At 39.6% G+C, this 23,793-nt stretch overlaps 2 protein-coding genes across 3 annotated transcripts in view; one reads left to right on the forward strand and one right to left on the reverse strand.

Annotated features, from left to right (window-relative positions):
• LOC137296187 (calcium-dependent secretion activator 1-like) overlaps positions 1 to 8,297 on the forward strand; it is a 107,038-nt gene extending 98,741 nt beyond the window's left edge. For both annotated transcript variants that reach the window (XM_067827904.1, XM_067827903.1), the window contains exon 28: positions 236 to 8,297. In XM_067827904.1, coding sequence (XP_067684005.1) covers positions 236 to 334 — 99 coding nt within the window. In that variant the 3' untranslated portion in view covers positions 335 to 8,297. The remainder of the gene's footprint in view (positions 1 to 235) is intronic.
• Positions 8,298 to 9,096: 799 nt separating this feature from the next.
• LOC137295635 (protein SEC13 homolog) lies at positions 9,097 to 16,358 on the reverse strand. The gene is made up of 9 exons (XM_067827089.1): positions 16,181 to 16,358; positions 13,949 to 13,993; positions 13,368 to 13,483; positions 12,644 to 12,795; positions 12,188 to 12,277; positions 11,851 to 11,894; positions 11,128 to 11,255; positions 10,235 to 10,499; positions 9,097 to 9,754 (listed from the first exon to the last, which is right to left on the reverse strand). The coding sequence occupies exons 1-9, from the start codon at positions 16,181 to 16,183 to the stop codon at positions 9,650 to 9,652; spliced, it is 948 nt and encodes a 315-aa protein (XP_067683190.1). The 5' UTR covers positions 16,184 to 16,358; the 3' UTR covers positions 9,097 to 9,649.
• Between the last annotated feature and the right edge of the window lie 7,435 nt (positions 16,359 to 23,793).

Consider the following 23,793-nt stretch of genomic DNA (forward strand, 5'->3'; position numbering starts at 1 on the left):
TGTTCTTAAAGCACTGTAAATACAGTTACTTCCTACCAAGCTACTGTTCCCAGAGTCATTTTCCCTCTTTCAGTACCTGTGGGAATTGTGTATCAGGCATGTCATGCTTGACTTCCAAAAGAGATCCTGGCCCAGACTGGTTCCTTCTCCCAAACCTACTGACTTAACAAATGTTCATTTCTATTATCATACCAGAATGTTTATCGAGGTTCCTGACTAAGTATTTTTTGTCAAGGTTGAGGAGGCAACGCAGTCAGTGACACAGTCAGAAAGCAGTAGTCGCACAACGTTCCTGGGGAAGGTGCACAATGATAGTGGAGATGATTCAGACTAGACGTCTATGAGTGCAACTGACCACAGCCATGCTGATACAGCTGCAAATGGTGATGGGGTATCTCTTGTCAGTCTGACATTCAGGCTGAGCAGCGTCTCACGACATGGTCAATGATGTCGAAAATGATAATACGGTGTCAGTTTATTTCAATGTGTCAGTATGGACAAGGAGAACAGTGTCTGCAGATGTGTTCACCAGCCACCAATGTCTGCAGACACAGTCTTCACCACAGTGTTGTTCAGACCAAGCCACACTGGTCCAATAGGTGGATGAAGTAAGTCATGCAGTAGATTCGTCCTTGCTATTAGTCAGACCACAGCTCTCAGCATTAATGCAGTCAGTTACTATCATCTCGTCAAACTCATAACTATGTTCCAGTCACTGTGTCCACTGAGTGCTTTCTTCTGAAGGTGTATGGAATATGATCTCATGTGTTAGATGAATGCCAATTCCCTAGTATATCATATTTCATACATTTGTTTTAGAACCAGGCCTTTGAAAATGTCAACTTACATTGCAGTATATTGTCACAACATTCCAGCTTCCATAATGTTTCATCAGCTGTTAAGCCATGATAATCCATCAGCTATCAAGCCATAATGTTCCATTAGCCATTCGTTAATACAAGCATTCCATAGTGTTCCATCTGATGTTTTACCATAGTGTTCCATCTGAAGTTTCACCATTGCGTTCCATCTGATGTTTCACCATAGTGTTCCATCTGATGTTTCACCATAGTGTTCCATCTGATGTTTCACCATAGTGTTCCATCAGCTTTTTTGTCCAAGTTAGATCAGCTCCTTTGGAGAAGCCTGAGAACAAAAGTCACTTGTTAGAAGTCAGTTACGTCACTTGGAGCAGAGAACATTGTCACCACATCATTGAAAGGGAACAGATAAGTATCAACAGATCATCATGTCACAGATGAGAATTTTTTGCGGATTTGATCGCCTTCAGGTCATTCTTGTGAATCATCCACCTTAGACCAGCAAGACCCCCAGCTCGGTAGGACCTTTGTTAAAACTCATTTCCCTGTCATGTACAACTGGACCTGTGTAATTCACTTGTTTCTCACATTCAAGATAAGAGCTTTAGAACAATATGCCCTATGCATATGGTAGTCCAGTCATTCATCATGCAAGTGGCACATCAGAGAGTTTCACTGTTAGCAGTTAAGTCTCACAGTTAGGCATTAAGGGTTTCGCAGTTAGGTATAAACATTCCTTCAAAGAGTCACTCTTAGGATGAAAGTTACACAAGTTAGGCATCAAGAGTCACAGTTAGATATTAAGAGTCACACAGTTAGGCAGAAAGAGACACAGTTTTGCCTAAGAGTCACAGAGAGAGCCTTTAATTTAAGAGAAACACAAATGCATCTTTGTTGATATGACAAACTGTTTACCATCTTATGACCATTGTGTTGTTGGAGGTTTTCTGTTTGAATAGTTTCAGTGATAAAGTGTACACTGAAGTGAATCATAGACCTTTACAAGACAGTTTTCTACTGAGTTCCTGTGTTGTGAGTTGTAGTGATGTATGTGGGTCTACTCCAGCCACAGATCGGTTGGACTGCACAAGCATCCATTCCATTGTTACACACAACGTAATCATCCCAAGTGATATACAGTTTTGTTTGGAGAAATGTTTTGTTACATACCATGGATTTTTATGATGTTTTGTTAACTGTTTAATGATAGTTCTTGTCAACTGAGGTTAAACCTTCAACTTGTTGTGTTTTGTGTGTTCTTGAGTGAAAATGTGATACATGTGATCCCTAAATGTTTCTATTGTACAAGCTCATAGTTATTCTTGAGATTTCTGTCAACTTACACTCTGGACCACATTCCTTGCAGGGCGAAGTTTTTCCTTTTACATGGCCCTCTGTTTAGATATTTAGTTGCAGAAACTGTACAGGTAAAGAAAATTCTTCGAAACAGTCCTCTTCCAGGTATAGCAGATATTCTTTACTAAGAAAAAAGTGAAAGAAAGTCAGGTTTTGTGTAGTGCTAAACCATACCCACTTGTTACATTCAAGGCACCTTTGTAAAAGGAGAAACGTTTCTTAAGGTGTGTGGTTTCTTTCAGGTAGCATTGCATGTTTTTTTCAACAAATTTGTAATCTAAGGAAAAAACAGATATTGTGTCATTTTCAAATCAGACTCCATGATGAACACAATAGTATAAACCTCTTAGCATTGCTAGAGTTAAGGACTGTACTGAATATTAGAACGCCTCCATTTGTTCAAGTTGCATTCTTCGTGCTATACAGTTCATTAATATGGGAAAGTGGACAAAGGAATGCTGTGGTATCAGCAAGCATGTATACAATATTGACTGTGAGTGTTGACATTGTGTGGTAGTAGTGTTGTCTACTAATGGTTGTTGCCTCAGGATTCAATTAACTATGTTGATTTACTTGAAAATTTTATCCTCTAAAGTTTCAACCTTTTCAATGATTGTGAGAATTGTGCAATATCTTTTGTTTCTTAAAGATAACCTTATACAGTTGTCAGTTGTACAATTTACATTATTTATTCAATAGAGATTGAGTGGAAAGTTGTTTTTGTAAATAGAAACAGTTATTTATACTTGAATATGAGGTTGCATGAAGAGCAGGCACCTGCTCAGTAGAGGTTCTGTAGAGAAACCACACTCCACAGCATTTCAGGGAAACAATATTGCATATATTAAATCATTCCTAGATGCTGGTCAACCACAGGCCTGGAGGTGTTTAATTAGTTAATGGTGACACATTATGATGTTGATTGAAATGCTCTGGTTTGTGGCGTAGTTATTCATTGAGTTTTGTACTTGTTTCCTTTTTGCCTCATATATCAATGGAAACAACTGATATTATATTGTGTTAAACTGTGCATAGGTATACACTGGTTATTTAAGAGTATTCATTTAAGATATGCAACCACTTTAGTATTGTAGATGATGAGTTATGCAGTACAAAATGTTTGTTGAACTGTCTGATCCATGCATTGTTGACTGATGCCATGCCCAGTGCTAGTAGCCCTACATGTTGTAGTCACCTGGCGCTCGCTCATTAGCCAAGGTATAGTTAGTTAAAGGCACATCACCAGCCCTTTATAATTCCCGACATCACTACCCCTCTTAACCTCCTAACATGTCAGTAGCCCCTCTAAGTCACCTCAAGTGCAGCCCTCTATGTTCCCCACAATGCCAGCCCTCAAAGCTCCAAACATCACCAATCATTTTTTTTCCTTCATGTGTCAACAGCCCAGTAAACTCCCCACATCACTAGCCCTCAATACTCCAAACATCACCAACCATTTTAACTCCCTCAGAGGCATGTTCAGAATCGCGAGCACTCGATCCTGTGCCTGGACGAGCACCTGCGAACTATCCTCACAGCTGCCTCACCAAGTGAGCAAAGATGGCGACCATGTTTAATAGAAAAAAACCCATTCAAATCATTGTCATTAGTTAGCATCCACCTGACGTAGGCGAGAGTCTTGTTTCAAGTACTAGGCAGCGATGTGATTTAGACAGAAACCCAGCTCAAACGATGCCACCCCCAGTAGCTACACATTGAGAACCCTAATGGGCAAGGAGTAGCCAAGAAACATTGTGTAAAGCAGAAAGAGGAAGTTGACATCCATAGCGTTTTGTCTTATACATGTTTAATGTCATTCGTCACTACTCGCCCCTTTCCGTAACCTTCAACAAGAAGACGAAAAGCTTTTTGCTGGAATAACACAAGTTGGTCACAAATGGTTTGATGTAAGCAAGTGCTATGCGAGCGCTCGCGGGAGGCAATCCCCCAGGCGCTTGTGGCTCTGAACACGCCTTAGGTGTCAACAGCCCTTTAAACTCCCCACATCACTATCCCTCAAAACTCCAAAAATCATCAATGATATAAACTCTATCCCTTGTCAACAGCCCTCAAAACTCCCCTCATCACCAGCCCACTAACGTATATTACTCCTTTTGGAGTAAAAAGTTCCAGTGTTTATCATGTTTAATGCATGAAGTATCAACTGATTGGTCGATGGGTCAACGAAAACACAACAAACCCAGAAATCTTAACAAGTTAGACCCAACATACAGTTCCCACAAAGTACAGTAATGTCCCTGCATCAGGGTGCACAGTGAAGGAAGAATGTGCCTTATCCTGTCAGCTGACATGTTGGCCTGCATCACAAGTGTAACAGCAAAGCAATGTCCATGACACACATTTCTCAGCACCATACCTATGCTCCAGAATTTCACAAATGTTGAACATCTGGGACCCATTTCACTTCAGGGTTTCCATCATTTCGTGATGACATTCATTGATAACTTGAATACAGTAGAAGTCAAACTTAAGCCCAAGACACTCATTATGCTCACACAATACTACACCCATATCACCAACATTACCATGTTGCAGTGGGCATCTGGATTGTACAAAGCAGTCTTAATACTAAAGTGATTGTAACTATCATACCTTAACATAGATGTATGATAGTCTTAGTGCCAAGGTTGTTTTGAACAACAGGGTCCAGTATGAATCTGATATGTCCATCCTTATTAGTTCTGTTTGATGTGCAGGTTGTGGCTGTATCTAGTGTGATGTAAATCAGCCGATCCATGTTCCAACTGGTGATGTACCTTTAAGGCATAGCTACCTGCTTTCCTGCCCAATACTCTTAGGCTTCTAGTCGTGCACATTGGCATCTACCGTAATTCCATCCTCAAAGATCACAGGCCCCCTTCATGTCCAGGCCTGCCAGATCTGTCACAAGTCCTGTGGAAAATGAGCAACAACCGGAAAACTGGGAAACGTCTTGGTTTCTTGACTTCGAACTGGCTTAATTTCTGTACTGGAAACCGTTGTAGTTTCTTATTTGTGAAACTTCATGACTGGGAACCTGCTTATTTTCTTGGTTGTGCTTCGTAATGACTGGGAATTGTTATAATTTCATGATTGTGAAAACTTTCATGACTGGAAACCATTTTAGTTTCATAATCGTGAAACTCAATAACTGGGAACCATCTTAGGTTAATGATTGTAAGCTTTCATGACTGGAAACTCCCTTTAATATCAGTTTCTGGACTGGGAACTGTGTATATGAGTGTCATCACTGCTAACCATTTGTTTGTCTCAGTTTCTTTCCTGGGAACAATCTTTAGTTGTATCTTCTTGAGGGAATTAGTTTCGACACATGCAATATGCATTCATTTAATACAATTTAATACAAGAAATTGCACCTTCAGCAAAAGGAGCCTGAATTGTTACTGGTGAGAAGCAGACAGTTTATGTTCTCATGAATTTTGTTTGAAATACTCCATGCTGGGCCACCCCTTGACTATAATTTACAGAGTGCTGGTATTAACATGATGTGATAACTTCAGTTTATAATAATATCAATGACTTTTGAAATGTATCTGTATCAATCGTGAAGACAGGTACCTTAGAAGTACTTGATATTCACACATCATCTGCATGGTCACTGTACTGTATCCTCCATAATTAGCATCCAGGTGTGTAATTGTTTATAGACACAAGTCCTGGGTTTGGGCTTCAGAAAGGCCTTTTAAAGGTTACCAGCATGAAGATCAGGAATTTGGGGCACTAAATACAGTGAATATGGTAGGTTCTTCCAGATTAGCTGGCCAAGCTGGAGGTATTCATCTATTATTGTTCATCATGTTGACCCTAGACATATGAGTGATCTGTAACTTATGTAAGATTTGTAGATTATTGTATATTTCCTAGTGTAATGATGTAGTGTAGATAGTCAACACCTACCCGTCAGTATAGACTTAATCTTTGTATATAGTAGAGGCAGAATCTCGGGAGGCGTTGCTCTTGTTAGGGGAATTGCTGTTAGTATTGCCACAATATTCTATCCCAGTAATAATATATTATTTAATTATCCATATATCTCTTCAGACTTCTCCAAGAAGACCTTGTTGGTGCATATTGACATGTTGACCCATATAACTCAGTAGCCTACCATACTGTTATAGATTTCAAATGTTTCTGGATATTTATCCAATATTGTTACAGTTTTATCATGTAGCCATGTAATCTTATTGACAACTGCCACAATAGTCTGAGGTTATGTTATATAAGGTTACAGTTTACAGCTATTCAGTCCTATTTTGTTTCCAACAATTACTAGTGTGGCCTTCAACCTTACATCTAGCATCCATTAGTTTTGTTGATGCATGAGATACTGTTGCTGTAACTCGTCCCCTCTGTCTCATTGTTTCCATCGGATAATTGTAGATTTTTTTATGAGTCTGTTATGTTTTCCAGAAATCCATTTTTTTATTTCGTAAGAATTATACTTTCAATGGTTTGTGATTATTTTTTTATTTCTACTTTACAGAAATGTTTATGTATTGACATGCTTATGTTTAAAGGTTGACTCCATGGCTGAATATATTTGTATATTATATATACTTTTTCTAACACATTGCATTATTCAGATCTGTTTACTGTATCTCAGTATGTAGATGTATAAATGTGAACCTGAGGAAATCAGACACCATTTAGCATTGTCTTACGCAGTGATACAAAGTCAAGAAAATAATTCCTTGTAAATTTGAAGTAGAAACAATTATTTCCATGACATTAAGGACTTATCATTTCCTTTCTGTTGAACCATGTATCAATGTTGACCTTAATTTATTCGTGTTTATTTTTGTAATGTATGAAAGAAATTTGTTGCTCAAATTATGAATGTTCAATCTAGAAAGAATCTAGCTAGCTGTTCTCGAAAGGTTCATAGCCATATGAACTTTTAAAGCCTATTCTTAACATGGCTACAATCGAAGTTAACAATTCTTAGGGCTACAAACCTTTCGAGGTTAAGAGCCCTGATGTGTAACTGAATCAGACTCAGTACGATTCGCTGATCTGAAATCTATGGTGTGTTTAGAGATTCTATAACTCGTGAAGCAAGGCAAAAATATTAAACTGCAAGATGTTTTTCAATGATACATGATCAAGTTGGTCAATATCTGTCAGTCTGAGAGGAATATAAATCATCAGACACATTCCATCCTATTAAATCAATAATACTTGAGGTTCTGTATAGTGAAAGTTTAGTACCTCTGACACACTGTTTGAAGTGATTCTTCTTTCTAAACTTATAGTGGTCTTGAGACTATATAGGACTAGTAATGTAGGTGACGTGTCCTGCACAGTTTAGTGTAACTCAATACTTCACGCTACGGTATCTTGTCTTTCTCTGTGTCATCCTGTTTGTTACGTGTAGATATTAGGTGACCAGGCTCTTTATCTGGACACTCAAGGACTCCACACAGATGGGAGGAGAGTTCTGGTTCTGGTACTAGGATGCCAGGTCTCTTCGTCTCGACTCTCCAGGACTCAACACAAATTAGGGGAAGAGTTTTGGTACTGGTACAAGGTCACCTGGCTCTTTGTCTAGACTGTCCAGGACTCCACATAGATGGGGGAAAGAGTTCAGGTTATAGGTCACCAGGGCTCTTTGTCTGGACTCTCTAGGACTCCATACAAATTGGGGAAGAGTTCTTGTTCTGGTACCAGGTAATCAGTCTCTTCGTCTGGACACTCCAGGGCTAGATTACAGGTTGGAGTAGAGTTTTGATTCAAGTACTAGGAAACCAAGCTCTTTGTCTGGAAACTGCAGGTTCCACAAAGATGGAAGGGGAGCCTTGGTCCTGGTATTTGGCAGCAAGGGCTCTTTGTCTGGACACTCCAGTGGCTTCTCTGATGTAGGCGAGAGTCTTGTTTTGAGTACTAGGCAGCGATGTGATTTAGACAGAAACCCCGCTCAAACGATGCCACCCCCAGTAGCTACACATTGAGAACCCTACACTTTCCCCTCTCAAGGCATGCTTATTGTTGAGTTCATTTACTTCCTGTTCACTATTTATCAATATGCAAACTAACTATACCTAATGTGCAATAACTTGTTTTCAATTTGCAGATTAAATAAATAGCATTCCACAGTCGAAACCATGTGTTGTGGTTGTCTCTACAATGTCAGTATGGCATGGACTTGAACCAGGATTTAAATCCTTAGTTATAGGTCTGTGGCATGCTCAAGGGATGTTACTCTGTTCAGCAATCACATCAAGTGAGAGAGAGTGAATGAGCAAGTTATGTTTTACGCTGCTTTTACCAGTATTCCACCAACATCACAGCGAGGGACACCAGGAATATTCTTTACACGTCACCTATTTGGGGAACCAAAGTGGGTCTTCAGAGTGATGAGCAAACTCGTTATGGCTACCCCATCGCACCAACCACCAACCACCAACCACCAACCCTCGTGTCATTGCAAGGATTAAAGATTTTTTCTTAAATTTAAAATATGAAAAGTTATAGATGACCCTCGACTTGAAACGCTTCACAGTACAATACAACCAGAGCAGGCTGGACACTTCGGTATACCCTACTCGCCTGCTTTGCTCATCCCTTTGCTCATCACATGCAATCAATTAAAACTTCATCTAAACATAATCATGGGTTATTGGCCTATCAGTCACCAGTCATAACACATACCAGTTCTTTATTGTTATTTCTACAAGTTGATGGAGAGCTGATTTTGACCCTCAACTAAACGATCTTGACGCACATGGCGGAGGACACCCAGTTTTGTTCACTCATAAAAGGTGTTAAATTTTGGTTAATTTCCTCAGAGTACAAGCACTGTTTCTGTTATTTCAACAATATCAATATTTCAACAAGACCGACCCATGTCAAGAATGTTACTACTTCAGTCACTGCCCCAATGAGGACGGACATGATGTCAGACACTACAACTATTTATTCAGATTATGTACAAACACTGACAGCATCAATGTAACATTCTCCTGCAGAACCAACAGGTTCCACTTACAGACAAACTGGCATATATATTGTAACAGAAGCGTTTCCACAGAAACAATCATTTTCAAACAAAAAAATATGTTTAGAAAATTACTTGCTAAAGTTTAGGTATGGAACTTGAATACGACACCAAATTCGCCATGTACTTTAATGGTGTCATAACAAGGAGAAACAGATATAATGTTTATATGAAAGTATTTGTTTTTCCTGGATCAACTGTTTTCAGTCTCAAGGTATTAGAAGTTGGTATTTATGAATATCACACCAACAGTTGATGAAATTGCTTGGTATCTAATGTAAGCACCAACTGTGTTCAAGTCGCATTCATCCATGTCTTCATCCGCCAGCAACAGACAGGGACAATTTTACATGAAACTGGAATCTGGAATCTCCACTTGAGAAGGATGATGAGAGTATGGAACCTTGTTATAGAGCACCACTGTCCACAAACACACGAGTCACATGATCACAATTATCTAGCCTGATGAAGGTCGTTGACCGTCGCCTATCTGGCCCTGACCGCGGTTGACATCACTTATACAGACCCACTCGCCCTCAAGCGACTCCTTCCATAAACTCACCTGCAACATCAAAACCAGGGATGATTCATTATTCTGTGTTAAGTGTTTGTTAGTCGTTCATCACTGAAATCTTTAATATTCTAGCAAACATGATGGCCAGCTGTGAATAATCCCATTGGAGCAGACAAACCAATGATTAACATCATGAGCATGAACCTACCCACCTGAGATAGGATGACATGCACCTAACATGTCAGTAAGCCTGACTACAGTACAAGAAGAACAGGATCCCGAAGACCAATACTGACTAAGACCCTCACAGGTACTGTAGCTCATGGTTTCTCAACCGGATACATAAACACCAAGAATTAATGAACTGATGTAGAATATCAAATCTTAAACTTAAAGACAATATTCCTACAATATCAATACAGGGACAGGAGGCTGAAATACGTCTAAAACCCATCCCTTATGCTGAAAAATGGTCCACTGTAGTTCTGTGACACAATAAGCAAATTGATTTGTAAATCAGTGACCTACCTTGTTATCTCCCCCTGAGACTGCGAGGATGTTCCCTGTGGTGGACCAGCTGACGTGCCAGACAACGTCATTAAACTTGTGCAGGATCTTTGGCGTCCATGTGTTGCTGGTACCATCGTTTGTCCAGATGATCACACGACAATCCTGTGAACATGATGCTACAATGCTCTTGGGGAGGCCTATAGATGGAGCCCAGGCCACGTCCCGCACCCAATCACTGTGGGCCTCGAGCTTCTGGTCTTCAACCCACTGGCCATCTTCCTCTCTGCCATACACAAATGTAAATACCAAGATTGAAATCTTGACCTGCACTTCCTGTTATGAAGACTTCAACCTACAAATGCAGACTTGGCATTGGGACAAGCAAATATTACAATAACTTGTGCATAACTAATTTAATACTTTCTTTAAACTTTTCATTGACTTAAGAGGAAAACATTGAAGACAAGGCAGGTCTCTTGCATGTGACTCTCCATGCTTTCCAAACTACTTATAGACTGAACTTTATGCTATATCCGGGCAATGTCAAAATATTGTTGCAAATGGCATGGCTAACAAAAGAATGTTACCAACTTAACTAACAATGATATAATTCTTCAATGGAGAATTTTGTATTCTTATATGTGGTTGTTTTCGATAAATACAGTAAAAGCAGAAAGTGTAACAGATTATTTTTCACAGATGAAACAGTTTGATCACAAAAACACAATACTGACAAGCACAGTCACACATCAACAACTATAATTCCCCATGAGTCGCATCATGAGAAATGATCACTTCAAGGCATTAACAGCTGTCAAGCAGACACACATATCATTTTGTCAATGTATGTGGTTCTTGAACCCCAGAATCCTTTACAAATTTTTTGTTCCTGCTAAGATTTCAGTCCTCACCTCCACAACTTTACCAGATTGTCACATCCTCCAGACACAAATCTCTTCACAGGTTGTTGACGAGCTCCTTGCTCAAACAGTGCATTTGGTGCTGTTGCAGGCGCCCAACTCACAGCATTACAACCAATCTATGAAGAAGACAAACATAAAACTATCAGCAGTGTAGACACACAACAAGATTCGTAAACTACTGACCATGGCTGAACTGTCTCAGTGTCAAGCATTTGAACCTTTCACTTACTTTAACATTGTGTCACTTTCTACAAGAGTTTGAAGACTGTTTAAGTAGGAGCCTCTGAGATTACCATGACTACAGTTTGAGAATATATCAACTATCTTGGTGTGGTTTTGGACAACAATCAATCATCAGATGACCACATATCTAAAACCTGTAACTCTTGCAATTTCATCTCAGGAATATTGGTTCCATCAGATATCTTCTCTCTACTAATATGGCGCATATGCTAGCAAGAACACTAGTATTGACAAGACTTGATTATGCAAATAGATTGTTGGAAAATCTGACCCTGGAACAGTTTGCAAAACTCCAGTGGGCCCAAAACACTGCAGCAATTTTGTGTAGCACCATCGGCAGACACCAAGTGACTGGAATTCTGGCGCATTACAAATGTACTGTCTTATCATTAACGTATACTGCAAAAAGTAGAAAGAATACTTGTATACAATGATAACAAGGACTAAACATCACTATAAACAACTTACTGTATGTGCATTATTGATTTTCTTAGAGTCCCAAGTTCCATCACCTGGAAGGAATTTTTTTCAAAATCATAACTGCACAAAATAAATTTTCACTTGAATCAGTACATTGAATACATGCTTTCCAATAATGTGACCATAGTGACTTTACCACTGTTCAGATCAGCAGCACAGTTTCTGTATCTATATATGTATATCCATCACTGAAACAGTTTCTAGTCCTAGCCAGAAGACAACAGACAACTGCCAGAAGACAACAGCCAAACCTTGTGTTAACTAACAGAGCCCAAATTAAAGGGAGGTAACTCCTACTGACATATTATCTCCCCTGACTAGTTACCTGTGCTGGAGATGACTGAGATTGACCCATCAGAACTGCCACACACCAACATCAGGCCAAACTCATGAGGAGCAAAACATACTGAATTTACTGCAACATAAAGCAAGGAATAATATCATTACCAATAAAGGAACAGCTGAAAAATGGCTCACTGCTACATTCATCCTGGATAATGTTCCTATGTCAAACTTACAATCTCTGATCCAAGGAAACACCCAAAGAATCAAAACATAACATAACACTGAATATCAGTTACTGTAACATGGTTAACACTAAATATCAAGTGCTTGGTTTGAAAAAGCAAAAACATGATGGTCGTAGAAATGTTCAAATATCTCATTTTCAGGTTCCAAAACTCAAACCTGGCCAAAAAATACTGTGCGACACACAAAGTTCCAGAATAGGCATGCAAAATGGAATAGAAGGTCATCATCATGATAATAAATGGTGGCTGACCTGATGAGTCATGGTTGGTGTATTCGTAAAGCTTGGCCCATGTGCCATTGGTCTCCTTCCAGATGATGACCTTCCGGTCATAGCCACAGCTGGCCAAGAGGTTGCCGAACATTGGGTGCGCCCAAGCCACCTGCCACACTGGTCCTTCATGTCTGCAACACAGACATGTCCATACAACAACAGAGGCAAAACAGATTCCAGCAACACTGCCTTGATGGACACCACCATGGGTCCCACATTGTACCCACGTGTGGAATCAAACCCAGGCATCAAACATGACAAGCAAACGCTTTAACCACTAGGATACCCCACTGCCCCACAACCCATGGCGAGATATGGCAGGTTTTCATGCAGCAGCAGCAGTCTGTGTCAATGGGTATGACCGCTCAATACATGAAGTTGCTTCCCATGATCAAGACAGTGCACTGGACATCAATTGTAATGAAAGAATGAAACAGACCTTCATTGTCTACACAAAGCACTGTGCTAAACACAGCAGTATGACGGCTGCATGTAAACAATAGTGTCTGATAATCCACTGACACATCTCAAGAGCACTGATTTACACCTCTGGGATACAATGACATGCATCAACTATGTTATTAGACCCTGATCCTCTTAATCATCTCTCAGGACAATCATGGATTTCTTGAGAACAACTGTAACCCAGATCTTCACATGGCCTAGTGGTTTTAAATGTGTGCACATGTGTGTCTATACTCACCCTCGTAGGTCCGAGACTAACGTTTGTTGATTATTCCTCACATCAAATATTTTGATTGATCTGTCCGATGAACACGTGGCCAGCCTGATGCCGTAGTAATCTAACTGAGCGTCATGCTGAAATAACAAAGGAAACTGGACTGGTACCAATCTGAATCCTGATTACAAAACGACTGATCTAAACTCAGCAGTTAGATGCATATTACCTTGGAGAGAAACCTACCATATACTACAAACAAAAAGTTTGGGAACACCCTAACATTTGACAGTAATACATAAACATGGTGAGGTCATTTATATCCTAAGGTAAATATAACTTTTGGTACGCTTAATGGCCAATTCAAACGGCATGTTGCTACATGCAGTGAAGCAACTGATTCAATATTTCTGGAGTCTGAATGAATTGAAACATAGCCAAACACAGCTAAAACAGAGGGTGCTGATAACACACCAGCACCATGTTTGATTCAAAACAAAAACCCAAACACAACAGCCTCGTGCATGTGGAAAACAGACTTAACACAACAGACGCACACCTAGTGCACACTGCTATGTATAGTGCTTACATATGCAATAACTTACAATCATGTCTTCATGAGCTGTATCGATGGAGTTGATGACAGACACCTGTAATAGAGAAATTAATGTAGACATAGTAATCAAATTGTAATGCTTAACCATGTTAACATGCTCACTAGTACTACTAGTACAGTCATCCCTCGCAATAACGCGCTTCACGATATCGCGGATTCGGTTAAATCGCGAGGTAATCCCTGGCTCCCTTAAAAAGGTTGTACTGCGATCACACCCCTTCACAAAATCGAAACTGGCTCATCAACAAATCATCTGCTGCGTTCTTATAACTTACGTAAACTAGTGGAATTCAGTGCGGATGGCAACTGACCGTGTTTATCGTACATACCCATTGTGTTTCACATGCTTAAAACATGCAGGGTTTTCTCAATAATAATCACACCAACATCGTAGCAGTAACTTATGAAAGACAAGACATGCTATCAGTCGAGTTACGACAAGTACTTACAATGTTTGCTGTGATGCAACACACCGCGCTTTAGCGCAGTAAGACACAGTCATCCCAGGATGTATGGTGTCAGAAACCACATTTTATTTGATTAAATTCAATCCCAATTTTATTTATTAAAACTGTTGACAGAAACAACGGAAACACCGTGAGAGCATTACCTCATTCCATAAGCGTACAACTTCCGCTTACCTCATTCGTGAGGGTCCGTTTTTCGCGCCCACCCCGATAGCACCAATTTCACATTATTCTTAGCAGTCACCAACAGATGACAGTCTCGTAATCCATGGACTCCAAGACTCGCATTATTGACTCATTGAAGTCAGTTTCAACAATTAAATGGGCAAAATTTTGTTTTATTACAGTCAAAGTTGCAAGTATCGCGGGAAGTCAGCGATGACTTGTCAAACTGTCGTCTACGTAAATTGTATCAAGACAGATAACAGCCTGTGTTCATTGTTATGTTAAATATGTTTACAGAAAACTTGCATTATATACTAGCCAGATAGCAATGTAAAATAATCTGTTACAGTAACAGCTTAATATGTAAAATATTCTGATAATGGAATAGAAGTTCTTTGATGTAATATTATCGGATCGTTTTTACCTGAATCACCGGTACATTGGACCAAAACATCTGTGCTCAGCTGATCACTATTTCTGGCTTAGCTGAATAACAACAAAGACGTATATTCACGTGAATATACGTCTTTGACAACAGGTAGTGATTTTTTATTGCAAAGTTTCCCATACATATATATAGTTTCATTTTCAAAGTTTGTTTATTTTCACCTTCAACGATACGACATATTTTTACTGGACCCAATTCAGTTTTGTTATGTCCTTGGAATATATGATCTAACTCGGCCTTTGTTCCACATTATGTAATAGGTACTTTAACACAAATGTCTAATAACGCGGGGGTTCATCTGTGGACCCCAAGACCCACGTTATGACGAGGGATGACTGTAGTAATAGGTCATAATCTGCAGTCACACTGTCTAGAAGGTAGGGCCAAGATAACTGACCTGAGTATGCCGGCCCATTCCTCAAAACAATTGTAGCTCTAAGATGATCATAACTCCCATACTGTAACACAGACTTACAATAACCATAGTGCTACAAACATTCTGATGACCGGGACTAGTTCTGTAATTTACATTATCAACATGATCAAGGTCCTGTTTCAACTCCCAAACATTATCAGCGATGACACTGCATAAACAGTTATAACATTAAACATCATCAACCCATAATTCTCAAAGTATATGTGTATATGCATGATAATTATGAAAACATTATACTACAGCATTTTGTACACTTTGTCATTGATGATAACAATGACAGTATGCTTTAAAACTATATTTGACAAATAACAGTGTGCATCTTGGGGTTCTTTTGTCATTCTGATTAAAATATCTACATTTTTACAGAGCATTTATTTTCATCTTCATTGAAATACCTAATTCCCCTCATCAATGTTCCTAACAGAAGCCATTCTGTAAATTACGTGTATTATAATTACAAAATGATTTAGATTACTCAGTATCCTTATGAACATGAAACAGTCAGTACTGTTAACTGAAAATTCATTAGAGTCTAACTGTTTAAATATAAAATACACTCGTGTAAACAGGCGCGTGGCATTAATAAGTACATACACAATCAAATCACTGAATCAGTAACAGCCAGTATCGAATCGAGACAAACGATTTGTCGACCTTTAACCGTAGTAAGTACAACATAAATATTAGACATAAAGCAAAACCTACCATATTTACAAGTTGAACAACTTCACTATCACGTTTAGTATATACTACTCTCTCTTATAGTGTTCTTTCGCCAGCATAAACACGACGACAAATTTTCGCCAACTTCTGAAAGTGACGGAAGTGCGCTAACGTGGCATAAAACTTCCGGTAAAGGGGAATAAGAATTATGTTGACTATTGCTTGCCGTTAAAAATATGCATACTGCGCCTTTTCATTGCCAGCATGCTGAAAGTATGAAAGTGTAAGGGATTTTTTTAACTTCAGGATAAAACAGCAGGGAATTTCACCGCTACAAACGACCCGAATGACGAGGATTTGTGCAAACAGATTTTGCGGGAAAAACTGTGTGAAGTTACATAAAATCCCCAGCATCACCCCGTTCATAGCATCCACCAGAGAGAATAGAAGAGGCTGTAGATTATCCCTACTTCCACCAACTAAAGTTCTGACCCTGGTTCGGGTCAGTCGGTATGTCCATCCGATCATCATACGCAAAAGCGATTTACCTTTTGAACCTACTATCAGTACACGGATACTGTGCAGAACAGTTACCAAAAGCTTCAGCTGAAGTCATCGATATCTCAGTCTGAAGTGTGGTTATGGTCAAAAGACTCAAAGCGACGTTAAGTACTGCAATTCACCATCATCACCAACACGCAAGCATAACTCTCGAGTTTATCAGTGTCCAGATATCTGTGTACATAGCGCCATACTTACACAACTGTAGTCACCTGGCAGAGAGAGAGAGAGAGAGAGAGTGGTGGGGTGGGGTGTGGGAGGGAGAGAGAGAGAGGGGGGGAGAGAGAGTGTCCAGAGGGTCAGTGTCCAGTTATATCATGAAAGTCCCAAGTGATGCTGCTCTCACATGTGTACTGCTTTGGCCAAACCAACGAGCACGTGGTTTATAATTCTTACGAACCAAGTGGATGGGATTCGAACAAGGATCAGACATTGCATCGTAGATACAACAAATTTTGGTTCCTTTGAGGATTTGTCCACCTGAGGACTCGGTAACTTTGATAAGTAATACGTTGGGTAAATACATCTAACACCATGGAAAATTATTCCCCCCGTATACAAATAACCAGGGCAAATTACTGTTTCAAGATTAAGGACGGCGCCGCAATTTCCTCTGTAGAGTTGCGTCCCTTAGACGAGCCACAACATTATAATATTATCACGGGTTCGTGTCTCAGATTTGCCGTGCCTGTGTTTCTTGATGTGTCATGACTCTGTGTATCTGCCATCTCTCACGCCTTGGGCTTGAGACTCAGATTTTATTAGGCCACTCGCGTCCCACGACAATACGCCGCACAGGAAGTACGAAAGCGAGTCAATCCAGTATATACAACTGGAATTCATGTGGAAATGATCATTTAAAATGTAAAATCACACAAATAGGTTGATTTGCCGATAATTTTAAGGCGGGGGTCACCCATTATGATCATCAGTCTATTTTGTACACATGTTTACATAGTCGTTCATTTTTAACATATGAACATAATATTATGAAAGGCGGAGGGGGTGAGTGGACAAAGTTGTACTTTGTACGTAAATTTTAGAGACGGGCTGTCATGCACACTGTACATGATTTTGCATTTAAAAAATCAGGGTTGAGGGTCTGTGGCTCTTGGACTTCAGAATCTCAAGCATTTGTGTCTCTCGGGGTTGGATGGTCTGTGGGTCTGTGGTTTCGCGACATAGTACACAAGGCCATGAGGAATCTCGTTAATCCGTTCAAGCGCTCCCTAATCAAACAACGAGGAGGGTCACTAAGCTGGATAAGGAAACGACACACGTTGTAAGATCATCAACACTTTTAGTGGTTGTGGACAATACTGGTATTTCCTCAGAAACGCTTGATTGATATCCATGAAATATATCTAAATCAAATCAATCTATATATGACAACACGATAAAGACATGAAACGAACAAACTTGTTTTCAGAGTCATCAACATGTAAATTCGGTTCAGCGGAAGAAACTGAAAGTGCCCTCCCCCACAGAGTTAACGTGTTGCCTCGTCGTGGGCACGTAGCAAACACGGAAATGTCATGGCGTTTCTACCTGATTAGCAAATGTACACAAGGTGTTGGTTGGACTGCATCTCTACCTGGGGATTAAGGTGTGTTGGATGCATCAGCAGAGCCAAGTTGAAACAGAAGTGCAACTATGCTGGCTGTTCATAACTATTATTGGCTGCCAAAGCAGGAGTTGTAGCTTTCGACTGGCATTCTCTGTCCCTTAGCGGATAAGGTCCCGAGCCACAAGACGTTTGTTGCACTGCGTACCTGGGACAAAATAGTTACGACAGGTCGTAACATTATTAAAGCCTTGGTAAATACTTAAATACTTGGTAAATATATCAATCAGACTCCAAAGTGGTGCCTTTTGCTATTTACAGGATTTTGTGATTTATTATTTTCTCGGTTTCCATGGACACGTTTCGGACTCAAAGTGGAGGGATGGGCTTCGTTTCCGGAACAGAACTCAACATCCGTTCAATATATTTCTGCAAAACTTGGTAAATACATGTATATCAATCAGAACCTAAGGTGATGCCTATTGCTACGTACAGGTTTTTGGGATTTCTTATTTTCTCGGTTTCCATTGAAACGTTTCGGACTTAGTCTCAAAAGTGAGAGGTGTGTTTCGTTTCCGGAGCAGAACTCAAAAGCTTCTTAATATCTGCCAGTATAACTTGGTAGATATGTGTAGCAGACCCCAAAGTGGTGCCTTTAGGTATTAACAAGTTTTTGAGATCTATCATTTTTCGGTTTCCATGGAAACGTTTCGGACAGACTCTAAATGGAGGGATGGGCTTCTTTTTCGGAGCAGAACTCAAAAACTGCTGATTATTTTTCCGCTAAACTTCGCAGATATATGAGATAGATCTTGAAGTTGTGTCTTTTGCTGTTTACAGGTATATGACATTTATATGTTGCATGAACTCCATGGAAACAATTCAAACTTAGTCTAAAAAGACATTAAGTAACTGGCAGAGGATTTGTCCTTTCAAATATGTTGAGGGAGGACGGGGTGGGGGGGTCTTCTGATGAATCTTCTGATAACTCTTGTTACCTAAGCTATATGTATACAGCTATATGTAGTGGATACGTCTTGGCTTCATGGTTCCTGAATAACACCATAATTCAGTATCTTATGTGGTAGGTAAGACTGGTAATATTCCAGTTATATGGCGGCGGTCTATAAATAAGCGAGTCTGGACCAGACGATCCAGCGATCTTTGGTCTTACGTCATAAATTTCACATATCAGCTAGCGTTCGTAGATAGAAGCATTTAAACTTTTACACATTTAGATTTTCAAAACATTTACATGTTCACTGTGTCTCTGTCCAGTTCACCGCGTATTGTGTGCACCACCCTAGCGTTTGTTCTTAAAAGGTTCGAGTTTAAATCCCAGCATATGTTCATTGTGTGAAGCTAATTTCTAGTGCCCCCCTGCTGTAATGTTGCTGGAATACTGCCAAAAGTAGCGTAGAACTGAACTCGCTCAAATTTGATCCGTCTCTGGATGATACACTCCTTGTATTTTCAGGTATAGTAAATTGAATAAATAAAGAATATTTCCTGTCCTGTTTGGAACATACGCTTGGTTAAGTGATAAGACTGTTATTCCACATCAATCACCGTGATCAGAACCGAAACACGATTACCGGGAGTAATGCTGCGAGGAATCGATTGTCTTCATGATGTTATTACGCGCTGCACTGAAGCAGATGGGCGTCTTGTGGTCGTCAAAGAATTCCAAGTAACGTTTCAGTTGTTGATTCCTGGCTCTTTACATCCTGTACCAGATAACCTCCATCTCACGGAAATGCATTCCCCCAAGATTGCAGCAGTTAGTAAGGATCTACTCCGAAATGTCGCTTTATGGAAGACATGGTGTTGTTATTTTGACTCATCACATTCTGTATTTGTTATTTAATCTGCACACTCAGCTATATTCATCTCAATAATAGAGTCTGGACCAAATAAACTTAAGACTGGTAAGACAGAAGATCCACATCGACTGCGTACAATGGCATGAAGCAAGCCACGGTGTCTAACCAGTAGATTCACCAGTTGCTAGTTACGACAAGCGTAGACGAAATAGCCGGTTGTCACGAAAGAACAAAGACGAGATTGATGGTTGTGTCTTGTTTAAGTATGTAGTGGCAGCAGATTGGCAGTTGTTTCTTGTACCAGAAGCAGGACTGACAGTCATGGTTAATGTCATTTGGTTCTAGGAGGACTGGTGGATGTGTTTGTTGAAACTGTTTTAGAGACATTGTTAATGGTTTGTATTTTTGAAAGGTTGAAACAAATTGTCTTCTGTCGTGAGAGAAAAAAACCCATCTGTATCACTGACAAGATAGTGAGATTGCTAACTGACAATCTGTTTCATAGAAAATCCTTTTGGAATATATTTAAAAGATTTTCAGGATCGGTGGTAATCCATCCTAATATATCTTTGCAAGAGTGGTATGAGTATTTCAGTAATATGTACAAGGGTGCGGCTGGTTTGCAAGATCCAAATACAAGTTACATGGGTGATTATCAGCCTACGGATAGCAATGTTGCAACAATTCTGGATTTTCCCATAACAGCAGATGAGGTTACCAAAGCAGTAGTGCTCTAAATCTGCTGGTGATGATAAGTTCATCGCTGAATTCTTTAAATATTCTTCTGACATTTTTGTTCCGTATTTAACAGTTTTATTCAACATATGTTTTAGAATGGTGTGCTCCCTGCTCAGTGGTCGGTCTGTCTTATTGTCCCTATTCATAAAAAGGGAGATCAAGATTCATTTTCAAATTATAGAGAAATTACTATCCTTAGTGCTTTTAGTAAATTGTACATATCGGTTATTAACGGCAGACTCAGATTTTGAAGTGAAGCTTATATTAAAATATCCGAAGCACAGGCAGGGTTTAGAACAGGATACTCAACTGTCGACAATATTTTCATTCTCCACTCGATTAAACAGAGGATTTTAGCAAAAAAAGTAAACTGTATGCTTTCTTCGTCGACTTCTCGAAAGCATTTGATTTGGTTAATAGGTCGAAATTATGGTTAGTTTTGCAACAGAAAGGATTAACACCCAAGATGTTAAATCGACCTATAGCTGTGTTAAATCTTGTGTTAGTCATTCTTTTTCATAGTTGTTTGATTGTAGTGTTGGAGTTCACAAAGGCTGTGTCTTGAGCCCTTGCTTGTTTGCTATTTTTATAAATGATCTAACCGATCTAACCGATAATAGCTACCGAGCTACCCTGGTATCCACCTACATCCAGAATTAATTAACTTAGTTGTTTCTCATTCTATTTGCGGATGATGTTATTCTATTGTCTGACACCATTCAAGGACTACAAAAACGCACCAGTGTCATTGAACAGCATTGCAAGGAATATCAGCTACATGTCAACTTAGATAAATCCAAAATTGTTGTGGAGGCACCATACTAAGCACGAAAAATGGTATCTAATTATTTAATGCTATTTAGTTAATTGACTGTGTTTCATCATATAGATATCTAGGAATAGTCTTTTCACAAACTTTGTCATGAGACAAACACTTTTAGAGCTCTATTTTGCAATCCAAAAAGACTTTGTTTGGTATTTTGAAAAGTTCATCAAAGTTTGAACATATGAAATCTGATGTGTTCTTCAGAATATTTGACACTAAAGTAATGCCTATTTTGCCTTATGGTGCAGAAGTATGTGATCTAGGCTGTGTCAGTAATTCTACTATTGAAACAGTTCATACCCTAGCCTGTAAATATTATTTCGGTGTTAAACTGTGTACTCCCAATCACGTTGTACTTGGCGAAATCGGGAGATATCCCATGTACACCTTTGCATACAAACGCTGTATTATGTATTGGTACAGACTGTTAAACATGCCTTCTACACGTTTTCCTAAGAAATGTCACAATTTACTACTGTTGGATGATTCAAATGGTAAGATTAACTGGCCATCAAAACTGAAAAACCTATCGTATGCATTGGGTTTTGGGTACGTATGGGTCAATTCATACCCAGTGTAAACCTTTTCATTTCTGAGTTCACAGTTAGAGCCCAAAACATATATTTACAGGAATGGCATTTTTCACTGTCTACTGGCCCTAAAACTCATTCATATTCTGAGTTTAAACCTCAAGAAATTCTTTATTGCTTTAGCTATATTCAGGCGTACAGGGAGTTCACACCAATTAAATATAGAAATGGGTACATATACAAAAACACCAAAAAGCTTAAGATTGTGTGATATGTGTTCCTGTGACTACGTGGAAAAGTATCATTTCTACGAGTATCATTTCTTGTTGATACGCACTGCTTACGATGACCTACGTAACCGTTTTGTTCCCCCTGATGTTTTCACTCATCCAGCCGTGTGTAAATTCAACCGACTAATGTGTAATGCTGCTCCTACGTTCTTACGATATCTCGCCATGTTTATATTTTACGCTAGTAATCGGCGTCACCGCAGCTTGAAGGCTGCAATTGTATTTGTATCATGGGCTGGTGAAAGACGAGATTGACGGTTCTATTTTGTGGAATCTGTTTTTGGGGAGAGAGTGGTGGTAGTGTTTGTGGAAGCTGTTCTTGAGGTGAAATTAGTGGCAGCGTGTTGTGGAACCTGTTCTTGAGGTCAGATTAGTGGCAGCGTATTGTGGAAGCTCTTCCATAGGTGAGATTAGTAGCAGCGTATTGTGGAAGCTCTTCTATAGGTGAGATTAGTGGTAGTGTATTGTGGAAGATGTTCTATAAGTGAGATTAGTGGTAGCGTATTGTGGAAGCTCTTCTATAGGTGAGATTAGTGGTAGCGTATTTTGGAAGCTGTTCTTGAGGTGAGATTAGTGGTAGCGTATTGTAGAAGCTCTTCTATAGGGGAGATTAGTGGAGCGTATTGGGTTGAATAGTCTTTAGCTTCATCGCGGCAGGGAGGAATGTAGAAAAGTTATGTAAGCCTGAAACCCATGAGCAGAGCAATGACGCTGACAAACAAGGATACATTGATAGTATGGAGAATCCTGAATCATACGGGGCTGGCACAGTAAGGGACGCAACTCTGTATAGCGAAATACGGCAACATAAAACAGGTAAACAGGGAGGGGATCGTTTTGAGTTAGGTTTTATTTTAAGGTGGTTTATGGACGATGAATGAAAGTTATGTTTGCTGGCGATCATCTTTCTTTGGGTTTTTTGTTTTGCTTTTGTTTTGATTTTTTGTTTGGTTTAGGGGTTTTTTTTGTCGTTGTTGATGTTTAGTTTCTTTCTTTAATTGTTTCTGGTTTATTTTATTTCCAGTTTTCTACAACGGATACATCGGAGAACCCACACCACGCATGCCCATGACTATATCCATATGGCCGGTTCCTTGATGAACTGATTGTTGTCACGCCCCCTCGTCCATCACTTCCTTGACAAACAGACAAGCGATCTGTCGAAACAGACTGATCCTCCCTGTTCAACAGCAACATAGTCGTGTTTACATGGACATCAAAGCATGAGAACAGCAATATCTGCTACTGTACATGTATAGCTTATTGAGATGAAGCAGCAGGACAAGCCCCCGGCTATCTGTGTTTGACGTCACGTATAAACCA

The sequence above is a fragment of the Haliotis asinina genome, chromosome 9 (assembly GCF_037392515.1).
Source record: "Haliotis asinina isolate JCU_RB_2024 chromosome 9, JCU_Hal_asi_v2, whole genome shotgun sequence".
Classification (NCBI taxonomy): domain Eukaryota; kingdom Metazoa; phylum Mollusca; class Gastropoda; order Lepetellida; family Haliotidae; genus Haliotis; species Haliotis asinina.

What these genes read in the sequence shown, in the direction of transcription:
- LOC137295635 (XM_067827089.1), bottom strand. An exon ending in CTCAGTCATCTCCAGCACAG is followed by an intron (nt 11,895 to 12,187) that starts GTAACTAGTCAG and finishes AATTCCTTCCAG; the next exon opens with GTGATGGAACTTGGGACTCT. An exon ending in AATCTGGTAAAGTTGTGGAG is followed by an intron (nt 10,500 to 11,127) that starts GTGAGGACTGAA and finishes TGTGTATGGCAG; the next exon opens with AGAGGAAGATGGCCAGTGGG.